The 25,854-nt window shown below is 37.2% G+C and overlaps 3 protein-coding genes across 6 annotated transcripts in view; 1 reads left to right on the top strand and 2 right to left on the bottom strand.

Annotated features, from left to right (window-relative positions):
- Nucleotides 1-344: 344 nt before the first annotated feature.
- LOC114363808 (filaggrin-like) lies at nt 345-5,815 on the top strand. 2 transcript variants are annotated; one of them, XM_028319633.1, is made up of 3 exons: nt 346-465; nt 808-4,557; nt 4,625-4,716. In XM_028319633.1, the coding sequence occupies exons 1-3, from the start codon at nt 445-447 to the stop codon at nt 4,628-4,630; spliced, it is 3,777 nt and encodes a 1,258-aa protein (XP_028175434.1). In that variant the 5' UTR covers nt 346-444; the 3' UTR covers nt 4,631-4,716. The 2 variants fall into 2 exon arrangements, with proteins under 2 accessions (XP_028175433.1, XP_028175434.1); XM_028319632.1 differs by having other exon boundaries at nt 345-465; nt 808-5,815.
- Nucleotides 5,816-6,166: 351 nt separating this feature from the next.
- LOC114363810 (alanine--glyoxylate aminotransferase 2-like) lies at nt 6,167-16,510 on the bottom strand. 3 transcript variants are annotated; one of them, XM_028319637.1, is made up of 10 exons: nt 16,492-16,510; nt 13,371-13,452; nt 12,918-13,036; nt 12,324-12,558; nt 11,474-11,567; nt 10,925-11,139; nt 9,288-9,507; nt 7,635-7,879; nt 7,017-7,191; nt 6,167-6,402 (listed from the first exon to the last, which is right to left on the bottom strand). In XM_028319637.1, the coding sequence occupies exons 2-10, from the start codon at nt 13,430-13,432 to the stop codon at nt 6,319-6,321; spliced, it is 1,449 nt and encodes a 482-aa protein (XP_028175438.1). In that variant the 5' UTR covers nt 13,433-13,452; nt 16,492-16,510; the 3' UTR covers nt 6,167-6,318. The 3 variants fall into 3 exon arrangements, with proteins under 3 accessions (XP_028175438.1, XP_028175439.1, XP_028175437.1); XM_028319638.1 differs by lacking the exon at nt 16,492-16,510 and adding an exon at nt 13,527-13,654 and having other exon boundaries at nt 13,371-13,437; XM_028319636.1 differs by lacking the exon at nt 16,492-16,510 and adding an exon at nt 13,527-13,653.
- Nucleotides 16,511-19,581: 3,071 nt separating this feature from the next.
- Nucleotides 19,582-25,854, bottom strand: part of LOC114363809 (zinc finger SWIM domain-containing dorado) — a 28,840-nt gene continuing 22,567 nt past the window's right edge. The window contains exons 22-23 of the mRNA XM_028319634.1: nt 24,840-24,989; nt 19,582-24,638 (exon numbers count right to left, since the gene is read on the bottom strand). Coding sequence (XP_028175435.1) covers nt 24,572-24,638; nt 24,840-24,989 — 217 coding nt within the window. The 3' untranslated portion in view covers nt 19,582-24,571. The remainder of the gene's footprint in view (nt 24,639-24,839; nt 24,990-25,854) is intronic.

Raw genomic sequence — 25,854 nt, 5'->3', positions numbered from 1 at the left:
CAATAACTTGCTTTAGAAATGCTAGCCTAACGACATGCCAACAAGTCTGGCGGATTTAAAAAGAACTATTAAACTTATGTCAAGGTCAAAATAGGATATTGCCAGCAATGAAATCTTGTGATATTGTGTCTAACAAGATTAAGTTTAATGAGAATAAAGTACTGCAATGCAGATTTTTATTTATGTGACGATTTACTGAAATTAATATTTTACTAAAATAAGAAGTAAATCATAGACTCATTTTTGAAACACAAATTTTTTGCGCATTTATAAAATTATATTTAATATTGAGGGTAGTTCAAAAATTATTATAGGAAATATTTTGGGGGTATTACAATACTGATTCACTTTTAACCGTCATTTTAACATTCTTCAGCACATTATTCGAAAGCGTTGGTACAAATACGATTAATTAAAATTAAAGGTTAATTATTACATTACAAGATGACGAAAAGAGGCAAAAAGGTAAGATTTATTCATATTAAGTTTATTAGAGTTATCATTGTTGCGTGCGTATTTTACGTAGTTAGTTGACTGAAAAAATATAGGTAACTTGTAACTTTTCCAGAATATTTTTACGATAAAACGTTAATAGTATGCTTGAAATTATAAAAAAATTAAGTACTCAAACGTTTAAAATGCATAATTTGATAATATCATTTGAATTGATACCAACCTTTACCTACTTATTTTTCATCACTAGGGTAAGTATGCAATTACAAATTATTGTAGTAAATAAGTAGCTATTTCCCAGAACTACTGGAACTTATATTAAAGATGATTAACGAGCTTCTACTTATATTTCAGGGTAGAGGTAAAGATGCAAAGGGCTCACCAAAGGGCTCACCAAAGAGTGATACAAAGCATGCTCCAAAGCAACGAAAGAGAAGTGAAGATTCGACTACACAGCAGCAGGATTCCGATGAAGAGACGGTTCTGGCCCCAGAAGAAAGTCCCGAGAAACACCTAGAACAACAGCAATTAATGGATCAAGTACCAAGACATATACTGCACATGAGACGAATTTTGGATAGCTACCCAGCATACAACCCCATTGATTTCTCGAGATCTGTCCAAGAAAGTCCGCTTAATTTGTCTAAGGATTCGGATACCGGCGAAGCAGAATCAGAACCAGCTCCCCTCAACTTATCAAGACATTCGGGATCAGGTTCCAGCGCCTTGTTAAGAGAATTGTTATCCAGTCCCTTAACCGCTCCCACCTCTTCAAAGAGAGATCGATATGGTAATTTGGTAAATTATCCCGAAGGAGCGTCTAGAAGTTTGTTAAGAGATCCAGAAACAAGTCAAGTCAGACCTTCAGGTGCTGATCCCAGAGCTATACCGAGTACCTCGAGAACAGGCTTAATTTACGTGTCAAGTGAATTGGGAGCATTTCCAAGCGGTAGCTCGACAGCAGGTCCTAGTTACCTGTTAAGAGCTTTGGAAGCAGGTCCAAGCACTTCACACAGTGGTCCAGAATCAGGTGCAAACATGTATAGAGATCTGGGAGCTGGTCCAAGTACTTCACACAGTGGTTTGGAAACAGGTATAGTTTATAGGTCAAGAGATTTGGGAGCATATGCAATTACTTCACACAGTGGCCCAGAATCAGGTGCAAACATGTATAGAGATCTGGGAGCTGGTCCAAGTACTTCACACAGTGGTTTGGAAGCAGGTAGAGTTTATGGGTCAAGAGATTTGGGAGCATATGCAATTACTACACACAGTGGCCCAGAAGCAGGTGCAAACATGTATAGAGATCTGGGAGCTGGTCCAAGTACTTCACACAGTGGTTTGGAAGCAGGTAGAGTTTTTGGGTCAAGGGATTTGAGAGCACATCTAAGTACTTCACACAGTGGCCTAGAAGCAGGTGCAAACGTGTATAGAGATATGGGAGCTGGTCCAAGTACTTTACACAGTGGTTTGGAAGCAGGTATAGTTCTTGGGTCAAGAGATTTGGGAGCATATCCAAGCACTTCACACAGTGGCGCAGAAGCAAGCCCAAACTTGTCTAGAGATCCGAGAGCTGGTCCAAGTTCTTCACACAGCGGTATGGTAGCAGGTAGAATGCACGTATCAAAAGATTTGGGAACACATCCAAGTGCTTCACACAGTGGCGCAGAAGCAAGCCCAAACTTGTCTAGAGATCCGAGAGCTGGTCCAAGTACTTCACACAGTGGTTTGGTAGCAGGTAGAATATACGTATCAGGAGATTTGGGAGCACATCCAAGTGCTTCACACAGTGGCGCAGAAGCAAGCCCAAACTTGTCTAGAGATCCGAGAGCTGGTCCAAGTACTTCACACAGTGGTTTGGTAGCAGGTAGAATATACGTATCAGGAGATTTGGGAGCACATCCAAGTGCTTCACACAGTGGCGCAGAAGCAAGCCCAAACTTGTCTAGAGATCCGAGAGCTGGTCCAAGTACTTCACACAGTGGTTTGGTAGCAGGTAGAATATACGTATCAGGAGATTTGGGAGCACATCCAAGTGCTTCACACAGTGGCGCAGAAGCAAGCCCAAACTTGTCTAGAGATCCGAGAGCTGGTCCAAGTACTTCACACAGTGGTTTGGTAGCAGGTAGAATATACGTATCAGGAGATTTGGGAGCACATCCAAGTGCTTCACACAGTGGCGCAGAAGCAAGCCCAAACTTGTCTAGAGATCCGAGAGCTGGTCCAAGTACTTCACACAGTGGTTTGGTAGCAGGTAGAATATACGTATCAGGAGATTTGGGAGCACATCCAAGTGCTTCACACAGTGGCGCAGAAGCAAGCCCAAACTTGTCTAGAGATCCGAGAGCTGGTCCAAGTACTTCACACAGTGGTTTGGTAGCAGGTAGAATATACGTATCAGGAGATTTGGGAGCACATCCAAGTGCTTCACATAGTGGCCCAGAAGCAAGCCCAAACTTGTCTAGAGATCCGAGAGCTGGTCCAAGTACTTCACACAGTGGCTTGGTAGCAGGTAGAATATACGTATCAGGAGATTTGGGAGCACATCCAAGTGCTTCACACAGTGGCCCAGAAGCAGGTGCAAACGTGTCTAGAAGTTTGGGAGCACATCCAAGTGCTCCACATAGTGGCCCAGAAGCAGGTGCAAACGTGTCTAGAAGTTTGGGAGTACATCCAAGTACTTCATACAGAGGCCCGGCAGCTACTAGTTACGTGACAAGAGATATGGGAGCAGGTTCAAGCTCTTCACACAGTGGTTCGGGAACAGGTCTCATTTACATGTCAACAGATTCGGGAACATACCCATATGTTTCACATAGTACCTTGGCAACAGGTACTAGTTATCCGACAAGAGATTTGGGATCAGGTCCAAGCACTGTACATAGTGGCTCGGGAACAAGTGCAATTTATCCATCAAGAGATTTGGGAGCACATCCTTCATATAGCGGCTCGGCAGCAGATGCTGGTTACCTGTTAAGATATTTAGAAGCCGGTCCGAGTACTTCACACAGTAACGTAGAAGGAGCAGGAGCAGGACCAAGCACTTTACATAGTGGCTTGGGAACAAGTGCAATTTATCCATCAAGAAATTTGGGAGCACATCCTTCACATAGCAGCTCGACAGCAAATGCTGGTGACCTTTTAAGATATTTAGAAGCCGGTCTAAGTACTTCACACAGTAACGTCGAAGGATCAATTTACCCGTCTAGAGATTTGGGATCAGTTCCAAGCACTTTACATAGTGGCTCGGGAACAGGTGCAATTTATACGTCAAGAGATCCGAGAGCTTCGCACAGTGGCTTGGAAACAGGTTCAATGTATACGTCGAGAGATTTGGGAGCGTATACAAGTACCTCACACAGTGACTCGACCGCAGCCGCTAGTTATCTGAGAGATATGGCAGCAGTTCTGAGCACTTCACATAGTGGCTCAACAACTGGTAAAGTTTACGTGTATAGAGATGTAAACACAGGTGCAATTTACGTGGAAAGTGACATGGGAGCTGGTCCGAGTACTTCAAACAGTGGCTCGGCAACAGGTACTGTTTACTTGGCCAGAAACTTTATAACAGGCCCAAGTACTTTTTACAGTGGTGGTGCAGTTCAAATAGAAGCCAGTTATCCAATAATAGATTTAGATACAGAAAGCGGTGATTCAAGAGAAAGTACTGACGATCCCCTAAGAAATTCAGGAGCTAGCCCCAGCCATTCATCAAAAAAATCGAGAGCAGGTCCTAGTTCAGCACTATATTATGAATATGATTTCTCCAGGGTCCCGGATCCACGCAATGGCATGAATCAAGACCACTTTGATAGACTAAAGTGGAATATTGTTGATTATTTTTTAAATGTTCCACAAGCAGTGTATGACGTAATGACAGAAGAACAGAGAGAAGATTTAAGAGAGTGTGTGGCTAGAAATAAAAGAGGCGAACGATCAACAAGAAAAAGTTATCCGCAAAGTCCGAATAATGAAAAAGGTAAAGATGATGAGGATGAAGAGACTTTATCATGTGAGAGCAATAATTCCAATAATAGTAAAAATAAACCTAAGGATCCACCTGATAACGAAAAGCCTTCAACCAGTAAAAAAAAAGACAATCAGGTCAGTAATATTTTCTTAAACAAACATAAAAGTGATCAGATATGTCAGATTTCATCCTCAATTTCAGAAATAGCATCAGGCGTTGCACAAGAAAACGACGACGTAGCCTACTCGAAAGACGTAAATTCACTTATCAATAGTATGGTGAAGTGCAAGATCTCAACAACAGATGCAAAATTAAAATTCAGGGACGTTCAAGAGATTGAAAGAGAGGTTTTGCAAATAGATGTGGTACGAGAATCTAGCGATTTGTCTGACTTTGGAACTAAATTCATAGAGAAACTGGCTGCTAGTTTGCTTGAGAACAAGAAACCTGTTGTTTTAGATGTAGATACACGGGATACGTGGCCTAGGAAGAAACTAAGAGTACCTTCAGTGTTTTTACATCCCCCATTTGAGTTTCAGACCCACATAAGGAAATTACTCTCAATGGGAATTCAGTTTTATAATCCCGATAGGAATGCCTACTACACTAAAATTCTCGGCCTTTCTTTCGAAGATCAGCTAAAATTAACTCAATATTTTGATGAGCATCAAATTCCCTATCATACATTTGGTAATCCGTCAGATAAAATGGCAAGAGTAGTAATCAGAGGCCTGACGGGTAACATCGATGTGTCAAAAATAAAAGAAGAATTAACAGCGGCAAGCATTCCGGTGGTGAGGCTTCACAAAATGCATTTCAAGGGTATTCGTAGGAGACAGAGGCATCTTTTATTGGCAATCGTGCCTCAAACTGAGGAAGGGCTGAGAATTTTAATGGTAAGGAAAATTTACGGGCAGGTCGTTTCGATGGAGCCTGCTGATGTTAAAACTATGCAGTGTCATCGCTGCCAGAGGTGGGGACACGTACAGAGGCACTGCGGAGGGCGGGTCAAGTGCGTCAAGTGCGCAGGAGACCACTGGTCCGCTGAATGCAGAAGGGATCCACAGGACGATCCTCCCTCGTGCGCCAACTGTGGCGGCGATCACACGGCTAGCTACAGACAGTGCCACCACTGTCCCGACTCCAAAAGATACAAATCGCGACAATTCGAACATATAATACGTATCATCAAAAAGTCTCAAGTAACACCAACTCCTAAAAAATGTAAAAAGCTTTATACCGACGATCAGGCAGATTTGCCAATTAAAAAATCTTGAACGTGCCTAAGTTTTAATTATTTTATTTTATATTTCTATTCGAGCTTGTTTTTTTTTATTGTAACTTATTATTAGTTTTAATGTGCATGCAATGGTGATTAATAGTGTAGTAAATAAATAAGATTTTTAGAAATAATAATGTTTTATTCAATTCCTTTAGGTAGTTCTTTGGAACAAAAGCTTACATTATCTTATCAATAATATTCTAATGATTACTATACAAATAATTTGTACAAGTCTAGCTACATTATAATCCTATATACATTTTACTCATATTTACATTTCTAATATTCGATAATACTATACAGTTTAGTTATGGCCATTTAATTAATTAACTTACTCTATTTTGGAATATCATAAAGCTAAAAAACTGGCCATCAAAGTAGGCCAGAATTCACCAAATTTTGGTTAAATTAAAACAATCCATTTATCCGGACATATATTGATAAATACAATAAATATATTGATATTGAATTTGTTAACTAATCGCAGTTTACGGATAAATAACCGTTAAATTTAACCTTTGGTGAGTTCGGGCCTTACAACTACTAGTAAATATTTTACAATAGCTAATATTACTTAGGAACAAAAACCTGAATTGCCTTCATTAAAACTCCGTCACGTGGCTTTGACGGTTTGCTGCATGGTATTCCTTAGGCTATCTGAGCTTGCTGCTTCCTCAGTGATAGGGGTGACACGGACCTGGAAGAAATTGTTAATTGGTAAGTATTTGGGATAAAGTAACCTTACGGTAAGATGGTGCCATGTCTTTGTTCTATGGTTGGCTTTGGAATTGGGAATAAGTAAATGCAAACTAAATCAGTACGATTCTGATTTAGGATATTATGTAGACTGAAGTCAGTGATATTACACATAACCTAAGTCATTGGAAAAATGTATAAATAAGTAGCTAGCTATTATATTTGCTTACGTAATTTTAAGATGATTTGCAACGATTTCATGAGAAGAGATAATATTAATATGAAATATTAATACACAAAATAGATTGTGCAGGCACTGCACTGCAGGGTTCGAACCCGCAACCTTTATCTTAGCACTCAAATTCGCGACTGAATGGCTCTTGTAATGAAATAACAGCTAAATGATGACCATAATAATGATGAGTAACAGTAAATGCTTCATCATCATCATCATCGTTTCAGCCACAGGACGTCCACTGCTGAACATAGGCCTCCCCCAATGACTTCCACATCGCACGGTTGGTAGCGGCCTGCATCCAGCGCCTTCCTGCTTACCTTTATCAGGTCGTCGGTCCACCTTGTGGGTGGACGTCCCACGCTGCAGTAAATGCTTACCTCCAATGTAAGTTTGGGCACAGCTATCCTGTTTCCATCCAGCTCTCCCAGCACTCTATCCAGGGTATCCACCAATCGGTCTGCGTCTTGCGTCGTGAACACCATAGGCGGTTTGAACTTTAACACATTGCTGTCGGGGCCGTCGCGGCTTATCAGGATCTTTTCGTCGCGCATCCTGGGAAAATACATTATGAGTTTAGATATCGATAATTTATTATATTGTACAGCCCTATTGGTCAAAAGTGAAGACGATTGTGAAATCTTTTTAACGTTCTGTACCCAAAAAGAGAAATTGGGATTATCGATGTACCTAATTAGCAGGATAATTATATTCAATAAATCAGATCGAACCAAATCAAATAGTATTTGCAGAACTAAATGTCATGATAATACAGGTATTCAGAGAAACTAACGAATATATTTTTATTTCTATTTGTGTACGAGAGTATACGCGTGTAAATATTTGGTACAAACTATTTTTAACTGCCCCAGTAAAGTTCAATGACTGTCACCGCTGGTTGCGAAAATAGAAAATGTAGATGCAGTGTCATTAAACATCAAGCGCTTTAAGCGACTTAAAGTTTCAGTACTGATCATCAAACGCTTCAAGCGACTTACCGGTTAACGATGTGTTTAGCTTCAGCGGTGGCTGGGGTCCTCGCTTCCCTGTCAGTGACCAGTTCGACTCCGACGAACAATCCTCTGCCTCGTACATCGCCGACTAAGCTATGCCTGTGCTTGAGGTCTTCGCAGCGGGACAGGAGATGGTTGCCGACGCGAGCGGCGCGTTCCATTAGACGTTCTTCTTCGATCACGTCGAGAACAGCGTTCGCGATCGCACAGGATACTGGGTTGCCGCCATACTGTAAACGGAAAAAAAAATTATTAGTTGGAGTATTTTATTATAACATTTAAGTGATAGAAGAATTAATGTTGTTTTGATCTATGATTTCAATATAATCACATACTATTATTGCTTTCTTGTAGTCACTTTTGTATAGTTAAAAATCTTATCTACCTACAAGCTATTTTGAAAAAAATATTGTAACTAATCTTTCGATTCGAGTAAAATGAGTCATCATTTGGGTGAAAGCTTATATTGATTGAATACCCAATACCAAAAAATTAAGCCGACTGGTTTATTTTTATTAGACTTTTTATTTGAAGCCAAATATGTCAAATACAAAACAAATCAAATACACTCGGCATCAAATAAATCGCACCTCCCGCAACAAGCACTTCTCAAACGTATGCATCCCCACTTCCCACCAACATTGGTTCCATTTGAAAGCCTAGTTCTAAACTTTATTTCATTAAAGAAAAGGTTTTTACCCCAAAAATGTGTTTTAGAAGGATCCAGAGTCACTTCTTCAAAAAATAGGTAGTTACGCTTAAGCCAACTTTTATGGCTATAAAACTGTTATATTGGGATTAATCGCTATCCATCTGTTAAAAAGGACACGTAAGATCATTATTTGGTTTTATAACCACAAAAATTGGTCTGATTGATCCCAGAGGTGAGCCCCAAATGAGGCCTTTTTTCAAGTCACATTTATGGTACCTGTTAATTGTTTATAAAAAAAATGTGTTTTTCTTTAAGTTTATTTATTGGGCTTTCAAATAACACCAATATTGTTGGGGCCCATGATTGTTTCAGAAGAAAATCTTTAAATTCTAAGATAGGCTGATAGGTACAGGTGACAACAACACCTACTGGCTATTTATCAACTTTTCTTCGACAGGTTGCTATGGACTCTGATATAGGTAGGTAAAACTACAATCAGGTTGACATACGTATCATAATTAACCCTTGCGTATGTTTATATTTGTGATCGGATACTGTTATCTAAATAGATATCAATAGGAATATTTTCTCTCAAGAACAATAAACAATCTATTTAAAGGAGGTAAACAAAGTTTGTTTAAGTTTAATTAGGCATTTATCGCAATCTGATGTTGCTAACACATTTATCACGTCACGTTTGTGCGAGTGAGAATATTGGTGTTAATTAAATAAGTACCTAACCGGAAAATCTACTTCGATGTTTTATGTCAAAATACAACTCTATAACATTTGATTGGAAAACCTAAATCATAAGAATCAAACCTGGAGTTTTGGCATCTAAAAGAGCGTACTGAAAGGTTAACCTTTTTCAAAAATCTTTCTCAGTGACTTTAATGTGTTTACAAAAAATAATCAGAATTAGGCCTCCGTATCACTTGAACCTATTTTCCAGACATAACAAATTATTCAATACTTTATCAACTCACAGTATTAAAGTACTCCACGCCAGTATCAGCGAAGCTCTTAGCTATTTCTGGGGTGGTGATGACGGCTGCTACCGGGTGGCCGTTGCCCATGGGTTTGCCCATGGTGACTATGTCAGGCACCACGTCTTGCGTCTCGAAAGCCCACATGTGGGAGCCCACGCGGCCGAAGCCCACTTGGACTTCATCAGCTATGCATACTCCGTCGGCTTCGCGGACGTACCTGAAAATGGAATGGTTTATTAGAATGTAGGTATTATATTAATCTTTTTTTTTCATCATGAGATGTCTTGCTCTGTTACAGTATTTATATGTAGACTTCTTCAAGAATCGTTACTACGAGTAAGTACACACCGTGTCCCAAATTTCAACGATAAGCCGGCGCCGCAGGGTGGACATAGTCATGACTATTTCAGGAAAAATAAAAAATCTATCTTACATTTCAATTCTTATTTTTCCTAAAGTAGTCATAAACATGTCCAGCCTACGGCGCCGGCTTATCGTTGAATTTTGGGACAGTATGTATATTTTTAATCCGAAATAACTGCCTAACTGTTACGTTTTTACCCGAAATTAAATCTTAAAGCATTAATACTTAAGGGATAAAATTTTGTAAGAGAGTCTAATCATTTCCTTGTGTTAGCGATATGAAAACTACATATTTTTATGTTTCAGTTTCGTAGGTAAATAAACGTTGTGACTATTACCTTCCTAATCGGCACAAGTAATAAGGCACAGACAGTGTAGTCCTAAGATAGGTCTACAGTATACAGTCTATGCTAATCAGTGAACTAATTAAGAAACCATATTCTGATAAATTATATAGAGATCTATTAACTACGCCCAATTAAAATGAGCAAAACAAAGATAGCGTAATAGAGTAAAACAATGTAAAATATAACTAATATCGTTTCAAATTACAAAGGAACTGAAGCTTATTCAAATATGTTTAAAGATAAGTTAAGATTATATTTTCCAGTTATATCCAGTCTTTTGTAATCGTAACCCAAACTGTTTGACATCTCGGTTATCTAACTTGTTCGTATACAATACAATGTGTAACTACAATGATCATGTGCAATAATATTCCGTTCTAACAAAACTAATTGACTACATCGTTGCAATAGTGACCGTGAATGCAACTTATGGCTAATCAAGATTTATTGGCGCACATTAAAATGTATGTTTAATGTAATGCAAAACATATTGATAACAATGTTACGAGTGTATTAGAGTTCGGTCTTCTTTACATTTTCTTGAAGTTCACGCTGGTATCTAATGATTAGGTCGATAATGATTGATTTAATGATCTTAAAATACGCTTTATAATATCTGTGTCAGACAAGACAATCCAATGGGCTTGTTGTAACATAAATCACACGTGCATCCTATTAATAAGATTTTTATCAATATTAAGCACATAAAATCGAAATTGTCGACACACCTACGTCATCTAACACTTCTATACGCCAGCGTTATCCTACGAACGAAAAAACTAATATAGCCTAGGGGCCTTCTATAAATAGGATGATAACCGAATGTCCCAGCTAAACTAATATAAACATTCTATCGGACTTTGGAAAAATATATTATTTACTACTTTTTATACTAAGATAATGGATAAAGATTGGTGAACTTACTCATATACTCTCTTCAAGTAGCCGTCAGGCGGTATGATCTGTCCGCCGCAACTTTGCAGACTCTCCGCTATAAATGCGCATACGCCCCCATGCTTCTTCTTGGCTTCTTTGCACAATGAGCCGACCTCATCGGCAAACATCAACCCAAGTTCCTCTTCAGAAATTGAGTCCTTAGGGTATGTATATTTCCCTCTGTAGATATCTGGTACGGGCGCCTGTGGGGATAAAACTTTCTATAACTCATTGTTTTAAAACTAATAGATCGTTTTGTTAATCTTTTTCCAAACCACAAATTATCTTTTCAACAAATATTGTTTCGCTAACTTTATTTTAATGATAAATTGAATGTGGCCAGTTCAACGATCACTAATCGGTTTTGAATACAATGTTTATTAAACATACTATAAATATCTTATGCAACTTATTATTTTTGTATGACTAAGTTACGAGTAGGTATTGTAATGTTAAGTTTTTCCTAATTTAGAACCCCCAAAACAAAACTACGGCCAATTGTGACCCTATGTGGGTCCGAATACATGACTAACTTACCACGTGAACCCACTCTGGCTTGTCTGGCCCTCCTGGTAGGTTCAGTTTGTACGGGGAGACATCGATCATAGAGGTAAGGTGGCCATGATACGCGCTGTAACAAACAGGGGCTAGTAGCACCCTAAAACACTTCGACGAGCGAAGTAACAAGACCTGACATCCGTTCACTCATTCATTCATTCTTTGGAATTTCGAAGTTATGGGAATGATTCGAAATATTTGGACAAATAAAGGAAATCAGTGCCTTTGCACATACGCGACATAATCACGGATCTTTTTGGCATAAAACTGTTTGAAATACATTAAATTACGAAAGCTTACCATATTTTTAGACAGATACTGTATACGAACTGTGATTTGTGCATATTAAAAATTCTCAATCCTAAATGTTGAATATCTTCAAATAGATCAAATAAGTTTACTGTCACATATAGTACAATCGAGACATCGCAAAAAGTATTTCAAATATATTTTGCACACCCTATAGGAATTATACAATTCTTGAACAAATTACTTTCTGAACATATTATCTCCAGAATCAATTATTATATTTCACGTATAAAATATCTGCCTAAAAGCTTTATGTAATCGACGATTTTCATACTAACTGCGACATGGTTATCAGGAATGATAACAAAAGCCATTAACGAGCTTTGATTTTATCTATTCGGCAAACTATCAAACATGGCTTTCACGGGTTTATCTAGACATTCATTTCAGAAAATTGCCACGTGTATACGAAAACAAAATCAACTGCCAAAGAATTTCATTCACAGCTCCCTTCCACACTGTACTGAACAAAAACCCCCTTTTGTGTTTTGACCAATTCGTAAAATGTAGATAAACTTACTGGTCGAGTGTGATGACGTCCTTATTCTTTGTGTGGATCCTGGCCAGCCTTAGAGCGAGGTCATTAGCCTCAGATCCGGAGTTGACGAGGAAGCAGACAGAGAGAGGCTCGGGCAGGGTCTTAACCAGTCTCTCAGCTAGGATCACTAGCTCGTCGTGGAGATATCTGTTATTGGTTGATATCAGAGACATTTGGTTACGACCTGCCTCGACCACGTGAGGGTGGCAATGCCCAACTGTAGGAAGGAGAATTAATTTTAATATGTAGTTTTACATAAAATCAAAATATGTTGTAAGAACTTTTTAAAGTGCCTACAAGCGTAGCGTTTGAAGTGGTATAATTTGGATCGATCGAGTCAGTTTTTCTAATTTTTATGGACCTGCGAGTAATAGGGACCAATCTTTATCCCAGGTTATTCATTATTAATCAAAAGTAAGGTTTCTTTATCAATTAACATTAACTTAATTTAATGCCATCTTGTCAAAATAACTTAATGTAATGTCATCTGTTAATGTCTTTTTAATCACAGGAAATCATACTTAGACATAATGGACTGACGTGTGCTGATGATGTTGCAAAAGATAACTTTCTTACCGTGAGCAACGTTGTTGATGCAATCGAGATATCTTTCGCCCGTTTCATCATACATGAATTGCGCGATACCGCGGACAATTTTTAATGGTGATGAACGGAAGAATAATTGACACGCCGCCCTGCAATAAAAAAACAGGTTATAGAAATATGCAAAAAAAAACATTGCCAAAAAACTGACTAAAAAGAATCATGCTGTATATGAAATAACAACATCTGCCAAATGTATAACGGAATAACGATATGTTATAACTTTATGAATTGTAAATAAAATAATCTGTCTAAAAAGAATCATGCTGTATATGAAATTACAACAGCTGCCAAATGTGAAACGATATGATATAATAATTATGTATATGAGTATATTTTATGACATCAATTTGGCACTAGATTGATGTTGGCACTTTTACATACAAGTAATTGAGAGCAAATTATTATGTTCAAAATCATACATACCCAATGTGCTTTTCGCGGAGCTTGATTGTTTCCGCCTTGGGCATCGATTGTAGGTACGCCATTGTGTCTGTGAAAATTTAATCTGAAAATAAAATAATTAAATTACACATTCGAATTCATGAAAAAAATCTAAAATGTTTTTTCAAAAAAAATTACCTGTCGAATGCACCGACCGCGTTGCGTCTATAATCTATCAGTTGTTGGTCTAATCTAAGTCGTAAACGCGAGTGACGCGTCACGCGTGAACTGCGAGCATTGAATGCTGAAAGTAGTACGTATACGCGTATTATATAGCGGGAGAGGCGCGCACGCCCTCCGCGCGACCAATGGCAACAAAACAGGGGCTATATCGTTATCACTGATAGCCGACATCGTGTTAACCCGCCGGCCACGCGACGCGGGGCGCGATGCCATGGCGCGAACGCATGGGCGTTAAGTGGAAGTCATCAAGATTTAAAGACAAGCTTTTCGCGCGGGTGCCTTGCGGATCAAACCGGAAGACATCAACGGGAATGTTCATGATTGTCAATAACAAGAATTTGGTTTACCTTTTCTAAGCGGTGCACTTTAAGTATAGAACGTCAAATTGCATCCAAATCCGTTCATCCGCATGCAACATTGTCTTACTAATATTATAAATGCGAATGTTTGTATGGATGTCTGGATGTTAACATGTTTGTTACTTTTTGACGCAAAAACTACTGAACGGATTTTGATGAAACTTTACAGTATTATCTTTATAACTCAGAATAACATAATCCTACTATCTTACTATACTAATATTTATAAATGCGAAAGTTTGGATGTCTGGATGTTTGTTACTCTTTCACGCTAAAACTACTGAACGGATTTTGAAGAAACTTTACAGTATTATTGTTTATAACCCAGAATAACATATAGCCTATAATTTATGACGATCTGTGACAAACGAAATTTCACGCAGGTGAAGCCGCGGGCAAAAGCTAGTTGTAATAGAGTTAATACAATTTCTTAGTACATTTACCTAATCATGTATAAAAAATATTTTAAAAAATATCTTGATTAAAACTAAAATTGAATGGTGTTTTAATTTGACGTTGCTATTTTTTCGATTAGGTACTGTAGTAATTATTTGTAATTACTTCTGTAATTACCAAGCACAACATTTATAAATTGACCCGGCGAACTTCGTACCGCCTTAGCGTAGAGATTTTCTTAATATTTTTTTCCGTAAGAACCATCCTTGGACTTCCACAAACATTTAAAAAAAAGAATTATCGAAATCGGTTCAGCCGTTCACACGTGATGCCGTGACAACGCGAAACGGGTTTCATTTTTATATATATAGATGTAAAATAATTAGCAAATTATTAATAATTAAGCCTTAATGTCACACATTTACTAAAAACGGTTTACAAATTATCCTGGTACCGTTTAGCCTGTAATAAACATAATAATTAACTGCTAGATTAAGGCAATACAATTACGCCAATTTTCCTCGACCCTTCTTATGACGTTCATAAGTTATCATTGTTCGTAACTTCGCACATTACCTAGGAAAATAAGATCATAAAGACTCATAAAAATAAGTCGTAATAAATTACATAGGATTGCAAGAATGCGTAATATAAATTTGACGACATTCCTAAATAAGACAGAAAACGCACTCTAAATACTGATTAATTGAGTTCAAAATTGCGAAATGAAATCGCGAAAATATTTTTGTTGACCCTACCATTTAGTTTTAAAATAGACTATCTTTGTTTATACATCAATGTGTTATGTCATTAGTAAAATGCGAAATATTTATACTCGTATACCTAACGTCGACAAACTGATATGGTTGTTTGGCAAACGTATTTGAACTTTTGAAGAATTTTCCGTCTTCAAACTGCTGTACCCCAACATTGTCATGTGATATCTGAACATAGTGATTTGGAGAAAGGAAAATCACTGCTCTAAATAGCTGTGCTATTTAATCGATATGTGATTTCATTGTTTACTTTTACTTGAGTCAGTTGCCAATTATAATTGCGATTGTGACATTGTGACTCAGCCAGATGGAGGTCTACAGTTCATATTATGATCACGCGCAGGTGAAAAATGGCTTCTTGCCATTGGATTTTAAATTTTATCTTCACTAAAAAAAGCAACATTACAAGAATAAATTTACAATGTAACATTTTATATAAGTATAACAAAATCAACATGGGCAACAATAGTTGGCTTCGTATTAAATAACGTAACAATGGAATTCACGCGACAAGAAATTGAAAGACGCGTGCGCATGTTAATTACCTTGGTAGGTGTCGCATGCTGTAAAGATAGTAGTGAATTTTGGTAATCTTTGCCATTAATGGATTTATTTTCGCAAATAATATATGTCACAGTTATTTGCTGCTAGTCTAAATGTAACACAATAAAGCTCTAAAAGTGAAATGAATCTTTTGATGTTTCTAAAATATTTTTAGTTATGCGAAATATCAAGTTCCGCACCTTACCCACTATAAAGTACCGTATGACGTAAACCCTATGTACATATTTTCCATGTCCTTATCACACAACTGTGTAATAGTGCCTTATCAAATTAATATTGTTTATACGATGTGAACCCAAAATAACCGCAGCAACCTTCTTCGGTTATCGCTGATTGATGTTGTAATCTACTGCATCGGGTTTATTTGTTTATGCAAGGAAATATGCACAAGTGCACTTACGCTAACAACTATTCAATGACGATAGTAAACAGACAACCACACGCATTTCCTGCAAAACATCTAAACCACTTCATCTAATCTACGTTTCCTATTTGTTATAAAAGCCATTCATATGAAGAGAGTCATTTTAAATTGAATTCTTCAACAACTGCATCAAGCGACTTATAAGCTGCACGAATCAATGACCGCCAAAAAATAAAAGAAAACCAAACATGGTGGTATTATTTTTCAAAATTATGTTATGCTTTTATCTCAAACAGTAATTAACCTGAGTTTTAATCGCTTCATTGTCGCTAGGCGGAGTTTTGCGACCTGCTAACCGACTGTTACTTACGTGTCTACCCGCAAAAATATTAAAATTCTTGCCCAACATTATAAATTCTTTTTTGCGATTTGGATCTAAATACAATGTTAAAATTACTTACATTCCAATTCTCGCATTGAAGCAGTGAAATTCACTGAAACAATTTTTCGGACGTAAGATCGGAGCTTCTTTGTGGCTTCTTGCTATATCGGGTGCTGCTCTGCAAAAAAAACAACATTATGAGACATTGCCCTGTGTTGGGACGAATGCAGATAAAATAAGTACTCACCTACATTGTAAAAATAAAGTTTAAGTAATCATTTCGATAATACAATCGGTTGGTCAAAAGTTATCTAATCCACTGACGTACATTTCAAGTGTTTCAGTACCATCTGGTACATTTATTTGCTGACGGTGCCTCGCACGTGGGTGTCACGCTCGGGCGCCGTGGAAAGCATGCGGCCTCTTTGCCGAAGCAGTTATCGCTAAGGCTGGACACACAACATTGGTATCGGATCAAGTGATCAATTACAACACCGCATTACCTAATATTAAATACATACCAATAAAAGTTTGTGTCCTATAAAATTAGTCTCGCGCTTCGACCATAGACAAAAATGAAAGAATAATTTTTTTGCCTTGACCAGAATCAGGAATCGCCAAGAAACGTCCTGGGAACAAAATTAGTGATACAATATTCAGTGCCAATTTACTCGTATTTACACCACCGCGAAGAGGGCCGGCAGCTACTTTATCAAAGAATAAAATAGTACCTATAGAACTTTCACTCGTTAAGTACCTATCCATATCAAACACAAAATTGCACGTTTAAAATTCTTTACACACTTTTTAAACTCAGTCCAAATACTGTTTTGAACTGTTCCCATAACAACAGGCCGTTCAATATTATGTTCAGTTTAGTCACCATTTCACAAAAGGGAAGGGCGCAGAGTGCAGACATAGATATGCCTGAATAGTACCTTCTGTTTCAGGAAAATTTTTGTCTTTGTACGTCCGGATTTGTTCTTGGCAGACCTCTCTTGCAGTTCTGTAACCTTTAGAGTACAATTTTAGCAAAACGTACAAAATTAAATTCATGTTGTAAATAGTTCGTTCCTCATAAAGTATGTATACTAATTCAGCCTCAGGGTTATTGTATGCACAATTATAAATAGACAAACCCGTGCGGCGATATCGAACTAGAGCAATAGTACAAACTTGATAATAATTAGGTCACCAGATTACGGCCAATGCATGTTCAATTCACAATCACTTTTTGTTCATTTTATTACCTTCGTACTTTGATTAATCTACATACCTACTACTAATTACCAACAGGCTATATGTGTGTGTAAATCATCAAAGCAAATTGGATCATGATATCGTCGAAATAAAACAAACATATCTTAAATATAGAATAAGTATATTGAATAATTAAATAATGTTACTTCAAGTATGTTGCCAAAAAAGACTTATAATATGTGTAATCGTAAAAGTAATAATAAAAATGTTCTAGAGGTCAAAATATTTCGAGTTTGAGTGGAAACGTACATTTCATATTCAAAGTGGGGGAATATTGCAAGTAGGTAAAATACAGAATGTTTCAATCGCTCACGTTGTGGTTCGACATGCAGCGAACCCAAGCGAGCCTGCCATCACAAAGCGCTGAAGCTGCTCGCATGGAAAGCGACAACGTGGAAGAATCGACGGCCAAACCAGAAATCGTGCAAAACAGTCTATCTCTTTACTAATTAATATTACTATACTTTTATAATTACAACCTTTTGCGACAACGGAGCAAAATGTCTAGTGCTATATACTTTATAAATATAATATTACAATAATCATAATTATGGGCACTTCTATCTTATACAGGATGTCATAAAACAATTGCACTGACGAACTCAATGAAATGTTTTATTATGTGACGCGACTATTGTTTACAGACACCCTGGGCTTCAAAGTAAGACTCCACATTTGACTATTTTATACTGTCAGTCTTACGTCCTGCAATGTTCGTGGTGGACAATTGAACGAATCAGTGACGACCCGAAGACAAAACTGTTTGTAAGCATACATAAATATTCCGAGGCGGTACAATTTATCGTCAAATATATGCACAATGCAAGTGAGCAAGAACGTCCTTATCGCTGACAGTCAATATTGAGATAACAAACAGTCATTTCTTCTGCACTGCGATTGCAAATGACATAATACGCGATATGAACAATAAAAATATCATTATACTTTATTACGTACACTAATAAGTAGCCATTCCAAATCTGTAATGGTTACATACTTTAATAGGCGGAGACACCACACTTACAAAGTGTAATAATTAAACTACAAATCCAGATGTATAAAATAATTATGCATCATCGATTTAGAACTAAATAGAATTGTTACTCTGTAATCCTCGATACACCTAACTGACTGTGATGTGACGTAGATTCAGCAATATGAGTATTACAGGTGAAAAGAAATACACGAGACCGGACTTTATCAAATTTGACGCATTTCTATATTAACACTACCAACCGATGATTCCAAATCCTGCAGCAAAACTGAATCTAATACAATTCCGTACCCCGCCCAGTTTGATATAGTCGCAGTCAGAACAATAACATTTCATTGCTCACGTTTCCCAAACAAGTAATCTAATTGCAGTACTAGATTTTATACAAAGACCGTTTGTGGAAAAGACATACAAAATGTACCACGCGTAAGGCCTCAGCCTCGAACATAGCGGGCAGCGGCGCGGGAGCGGCGGCGGTGCGGGAGCGGCATTATCTTATGCGTAAAATCAAATAGACCGGTTCTCGAACACAGCGGAGCGGCAGCGGCGCCGGAGCGGGCAACGAGCGGGCAGCGGCGAGGGAGCGGGCAACGAGCGGGCAGCGCACTCCTTCTTTTGCCCACAATAAATCGAGCGTAAGGAATAAATTTGAATCGAAATAAAATTGTCGCCGTTGTTCAGACATTTCGTTCGCGAATAAAAACAAATATCTCGACAACACAACCCCGAACACAACACTTCGCCGCTAAAACGCCGCGCAAGCTGCCCGCTGGTTTCGAGAACGGGTCTGCGTTGCCCGCCCCGCTCCCGCGCCGCCGCCGCCGCCGCCCCGCTGCCCGCTTAGTTCGAGGCTGAGGCCTTAAAGGGAAAATAAGATTAATAATTACTCATTCTGTATTTGATTAGGCACTCCCATGGCTCTTAAGCCAGAAAAACTGAAGCCTTACATTAACGCGTAATTTCGTTGAGACTTTTTTTTATTGATGTATGTCTAATCCACATTGTGTCTCAGTCTTCACAGTATTTTCAGACTGCATTGTGTTTTAGTGTAATAATTCCTGGTAAAAATTTAGAACAATCTATTGTATTCCATGGTACATGTGTGCGTAGTGTTGGTTGTTTCCATACAATGATATGTGATACCAAAAGAGCAAATTAATATACGACAACACCTAAAATACACCTCGCAAAATCGTCTGATACTTGGGAAATACAACTATGAACATGCATTAAACGACTAATTAAAATATGCTCCGTACTAACACCCTATAATTACCAAACTAACGATATATTTATCTTTTTTTTAATATTATTAAATATGCTTTAAAGTGTAAAAATAGTTCTTTGAGACAAATTTCAAAGCATCATTTAATGCCAAAATGGAGAAGAAGTAATCTTTTTTGACAAACTATACCAGGAATTGTTAATAATGCCCAACGAGCATAATAAGAATATGAAATTCTGTAATATTAAATATACATTATCCATGTAGTGTAATTTTAATAATCTAAATAGGAAAACGTTGAAGAATGAGAACTTAGTAGTACACATAGATTTGCAACGTAAAATATGGACGGCAAGTCGTTACGACAAAAATAATTTCACACCAAAATGACGCGTACTCCAAACTTGCAATATACCTTGTGAGATAGTCGCAAACGTACGTAGCACAACTATGATTCTACGTGACTACATTTCCAATATTTAATTTAAAATAGAACATTCTATCGTTTGTATAAATTCATTCAATTATTAAATTAATAACTATAATGAATCTATGGCACTAATATCTACTTTAATATTTCTGTGCAATTTTACTTTTTGTTCACTTTGCTATGCCTTCACGACGATCTCACACGCTACGGAAACTCAAACTCAAAGCGCATTATTAACGAGTCGGTAACAGTTGAATACTGTTGCGCTGAAGAAAAAACGAGTAAATAACTATAGCCCAAGAACAATAAAATGACAATACTTGATAAATACTATTCAACCAAGTGCAGAACGCACACGACAATCAAAATAAAATAATAATATAATATTGTTAGCTTTTTTTTTTCAAATTTTCACGAACGTCAATTTATTCTAACTAGCATTCTAAAATTTACTATCTACTGAATGCTGAGAGCATCCACACTTGAATGAATGCACGTTAACATCTAATTTATAAAGATATTAAACTAAAACTACTCGGCGATTGACTGGCAACAAAATAATCATTTCAATGTCAGGTTTTTTGTGGGTCGATAAGAACAATGTCTTTTGATCTTGCCTATTCTAAGCTAGCTAGAGGTATATAATTTCTTGTATATTATATTATATTATATTACCTTATACACGTGTCTAATATTCTTGCTCGCTGTATGGTTTCTAGAGTTCGGACAAACAGTCTTTAGGATGCAATCTCCGAATAACCGTTAATCTTTTTTCTGATCCAGCTTAAGTTATTTGGCAGACGCGAATTTACTAATAATTATAGACCCTAATATGGTATGTATATTTTATTCATAACAACCAAAATAGCGCAACCTTTTATTAGTAGAGTAATTAAGTAGTTTAGTGTTAAAATGCTTAGATTCAGAGAAAAATACAAACTTTAAGGAAGAACTGGTAAACAGGTTTAGATTTAGAGGTAACTCTGAAACCCTACGTAAGTAGAGGGAGGGATAGAAGAAATAATTATCTTTATTAGTTTGCTAAACAGCTTATTAGAAGAATTCATCAGAATATCGAAATTACTAGTGATACAAGCAAACAGCAAAGCAGTCTCTAGTTAATTTGAAACTTCGCTGTTATTCATTGTGATTAGATCTACTAGCATCAATTTGTATCCTTAAATCTTCAACTTCAGAGGGTCAGATTTGGAACATTTGAATCAATTAGCATAAAATGTTTCGCTTGTGTCCTAACGGGCATTTTATGATTGCAAGTTTAATATTAAGTGTAAAGGCACAAAGTGGGTGCACTGTCTGTACTGCTACTGACATAAAACAGGCACGATAATACGCTTTAGGGCACATAATATGACATTTCTAATTTTTCGGGTGACTCAGTTAAGCAACTGCTACATTCACACGCATTTTACGTTTCAGAATACGAATTGCCGAGTGTCTTCCTTGAATTTGTAAATATTATTTCCACAGTTCCCCCAGCGCACAATAAATATATTTTGTATACTGATTGTAAATACATAACCTTTGAATACCTCATTTAATATAATACTATTATACACCCAAGTATATGTATAACACGACGATTAAATACTGTCAAAATTGATAATTTTATATAAATAAGATTAAATTGTTATAAAATACATTTATAAAATGATATATTAATATTGCTTTACGGTTGGAAGAGCTTATTACATTACTATATTTCGATAATTAGAGACTCTAGATATATTAATTAATATTAAATGGCGTAGATTTGTTCGTAAAGTTTTATTTCTACTAATCGTTGTGAATCTGACTATGAAATGACAGTTCAGTTCTAGGCCCGAAGAACAACAGCGTTTGTGCAATTTAAATGAAGACTATTACGAATTTCTTAGCGATAAGCGCATCCTGAAGCTAATTGGAGCTCAGCAAATGCTTAATTAGTTACATGTTACCAATCAATGACCTCAATAACAAAAATAGGTTAACATATTTATTTATCGTCGTTAGGTTACATAACAAACCGTTAACTTCTTCAAACATCACGGGCCTGCCTTTTTGTTGCCAGCTCCATCGCCCTATATTATGTCTAATCCAAAGGCTCTCAAGACTCTACTTTGCATTACAATATAATAATATAATATAAACGTGTAAATAAAGTTAATATAGTTTAATCAAACGCACTTCTAAATTACACAAGACGTCATTATTACATAAACAATCGTGAAACTGCAAATTTCGACAAGAGAATATCAAAAATAGTGTATCGACGGTTATCGTCTACATTCTGTCTAATATTCTGTAGTCTAATGACGCTATTTAATTTTTAGGTCACTTGAAACATCTTAAGCCAATCATCAATATAATATGGACTATTGTTATACAATTTGAATTTTTTAAATGTCATTTCCAGATAAATAGTTTTATGTCATATCCAATATTGTTTTAGTTTTATTCTTATCAATTTATGACATGTCCGAGGTGCTAACACATAACAGTAAATCTAGAGACATTATTATTGCTATAAGAGACTTTATATTAATAATCCAACCAACCATTAAACTTGTTAGCAATAAGCACATTTCAAACATTAAATCTAGTGCGCTCGCCATTCCACGCATATCATTTTAAAATACGATACAATTTGTAAGATATTTTTCGTAAATATAAAGACATTTTGCTCAACATACTCCGGAAAATAATTAATTATAGCGTTGAATTAAACTAAAAAAATAATAAGGCGAATACAATGAGCGAAGTTCATACTCTAAACGCTTAACCATATAATGACAGAGATCTTTAAAACAATTCGCTAAATAGACACTGATTAGCGTTTCTTGGCAAACAACTGTTGTATGTTGTGCAAAATAGCTTGATTTTATTGTTATGTAGATTTAAAGATGTGAATTTAGTTCGCATTTGAAATGAATTTGTATTATAAACGAAGGTCCTTTATTTTGTGGAACAATTGTTTGCCGATACGCTACATTAACTAAAGAAGAACAAAATGTTAACCATAACTGAATTAAATCAAACGCTATGAAATTATGACGCAGACATAAAATTACAGAACAATTTTAGACTAAATTATTTTAAGTGTCCGGTAATGATTAACATTTTAAATAGAAACTTGTTATCATTTAATATCTTCGGCAGAAATACAGATAAAAAATATGCAATTCAAACTCACAACACAGCAGAAGATATTAAAATCAAACGAGCAGCTTACATTACACTATTACAAGAAAGAAACTAAAAACTGCAGTAATGAAACACTATGGTTCACCCATGACAGATCCTCAAACTATTGACTAGTTTACAGTTCAGTGTGTCAAGTCATTATAGCAAAATTCAAAATATAATTAGGTTTGTGGACAAAAACTTACAAGACTTTCGATTTGTGCAATGTAAATAATATAATTCAGTATAGCATAGCCAACAGTCAATAATGACAGCTAAATGAAAACTCCTTTCTGGATGTGCCATAGTCAAGTATCGATTACATTGCATTACATTTAAAACAAGCGAAATGTTGCTAAACTCCCTTTAAGGTAAAACAGTGATGGTCCATTTTCTGCCACACAATAGTATTCAATTACAACCAACTATTTAATGCACAACCGTCAACATGAGCTTCATATCCTTGATAGCGATAGGAAGTCTTTATAATAGGGACAATTCAAACGACAGGATGATTAACACACATATTTACAAATATGAGATCTCGAATGAATATGCGTTAGACGACATCCTTTTGAAAATATTACTTCACCTTCATTCGCAGCTCGCAACTTTTAGATAAATTTTCAAACAATGTAACCAGATAATCGCTACATTGCGGAGTTAGCAACATTTATTTTCATAATAACCATAAGGTCCGTCGGTTTTTTATTGAGATCGATCGCCCTCTAATCGAGTGTTATGCTAAGAGACGTAATTCGTTAATAAATCAGGTTAATGCGTAAATGCGCATGCCATTTGTGATTCGAGTGAAAATTAAGTACATCGTGTACGTGAGTGTTCAATTTGATTGTTCAAAATCAAATCGGTCCCACACGCGTCTCCCGCTTGGATATGTCTCGTTCTGGGTGGGAACGGGACGTGTGCTCGAGTCACAAATAACACAGCGTGTAGTATAGTTAGATAGTGTGCAGCTGATACAGGAGCCGGTATTGCGGCCGGCGGTGGCCGATGCAATGTGACAGTTTGCGCGCGGTACACCGCACCATACAAACTATCGGCTGCCGACGTCATTTGCCGTTCGTTTGGAGCGCCGCGTTCAGTTGAGTCCACAGGTCTTTTTTGCAGGACTTTGATCTGAAATAAAGCTCTTGCTGTGGTCATCTTCCCGGTTCATCATCCAACACTGACGTTCACTGCAAAACATAGGCCTCCTCAAATGATTTCTCGACATTTTACTCTATGACAATAACCGGTGTTTTTTGTATGGAGTTTGAAGATTTCTGACGTTTGTTAAAGTTAAAACATGATGGTGCAACTCGGCCTAAATTAACTCACCTGCGCAGCGAAGCCAGCCACTCCTTGAACTGGGTGTTTCCCTCTGGCGTGAGTTGGAACGCCGTGCGCGCCGACAGAACTATGCTCACGAACTCTTCGTATTCCACTGATGTCAAGTGGTACAACTTCTGGTGGATACATTGGATGTACCTGGCGAACGGATTGCACGATTAACAAAGGAACGCATATTTTATAGTGTAGTAGAAAAAGAGATGAAAGATCGTGGGCCGAGAGGATAGCTTGGTTTTTGGATTAACGCATATTAAAGTCTCAAATCATGGTGTAAATAAATTATGTACTATGTAGTACATCGACTCCACCCATAGCGCGTATGTCGTCGTCGTTCCGTTGCGATGCATTATTGATAGCATAAGATGACGAAGGCAATGGCATACTATTTCAGAGGTGCTACACCTAATCCAGTGAATCTGGGGGCACGGTAGTGCCCCTGCCAAGTCGAGCGCGAAGCAAACACTGCCGTACCATCCTTTACTGGAACCATTACAAGCAGCTCCATCGAGACTTGGCTAGTTTTTTACATAATGTTTTTGGTGGGATCAAATTTACACAAAGATCGCATGCAATACAATCTCTGTTTGAGACGTGTATCATCATTATTTCAACCAGAGGACGTCCACTGCTGCACATAGGCTTCCCCCAATGATTTTCAAGAACATAGGGTGGAAACGATTTGTGATCTCACTCGATTATTTCTAAACTATACATGATATGAAAAAGTTTCCATCCCGTATATTGCGCGGTAAAAAGTCTTACAAGTTCAAGCCACTTACATCTGTTGGCACTTCTGCACAGCACGAAGGGAGACACGACGGAGTTGACCGCAGAACTAATGCAAGTATTGCGCTCTAAGACGTCCAATATAAGTATAAGTTCAAGGCACTTACATCTGCTGGCACTTCTGCACTAGTGGTGCCAGTATTCCCCGCAAGTTAGTGTTGTATCACTAAATGGTGAGGACTACCTCTGGTCAGCCAGTGGGCCGACTCCACGCATA

Source organism: Ostrinia furnacalis, unplaced genomic scaffold (genome assembly GCF_004193835.3).
Source record: "Ostrinia furnacalis isolate ACB-3 unplaced genomic scaffold, ASM419383v2 OfSCF7311, whole genome shotgun sequence".
Taxonomy (NCBI): Eukaryota; Metazoa; Arthropoda; class Insecta; order Lepidoptera; family Crambidae; genus Ostrinia; species Ostrinia furnacalis.
The sequence above is the reverse complement of the archived record's forward strand: the minus strand, read 5'-3'. Positions and strand labels throughout refer to the sequence as shown.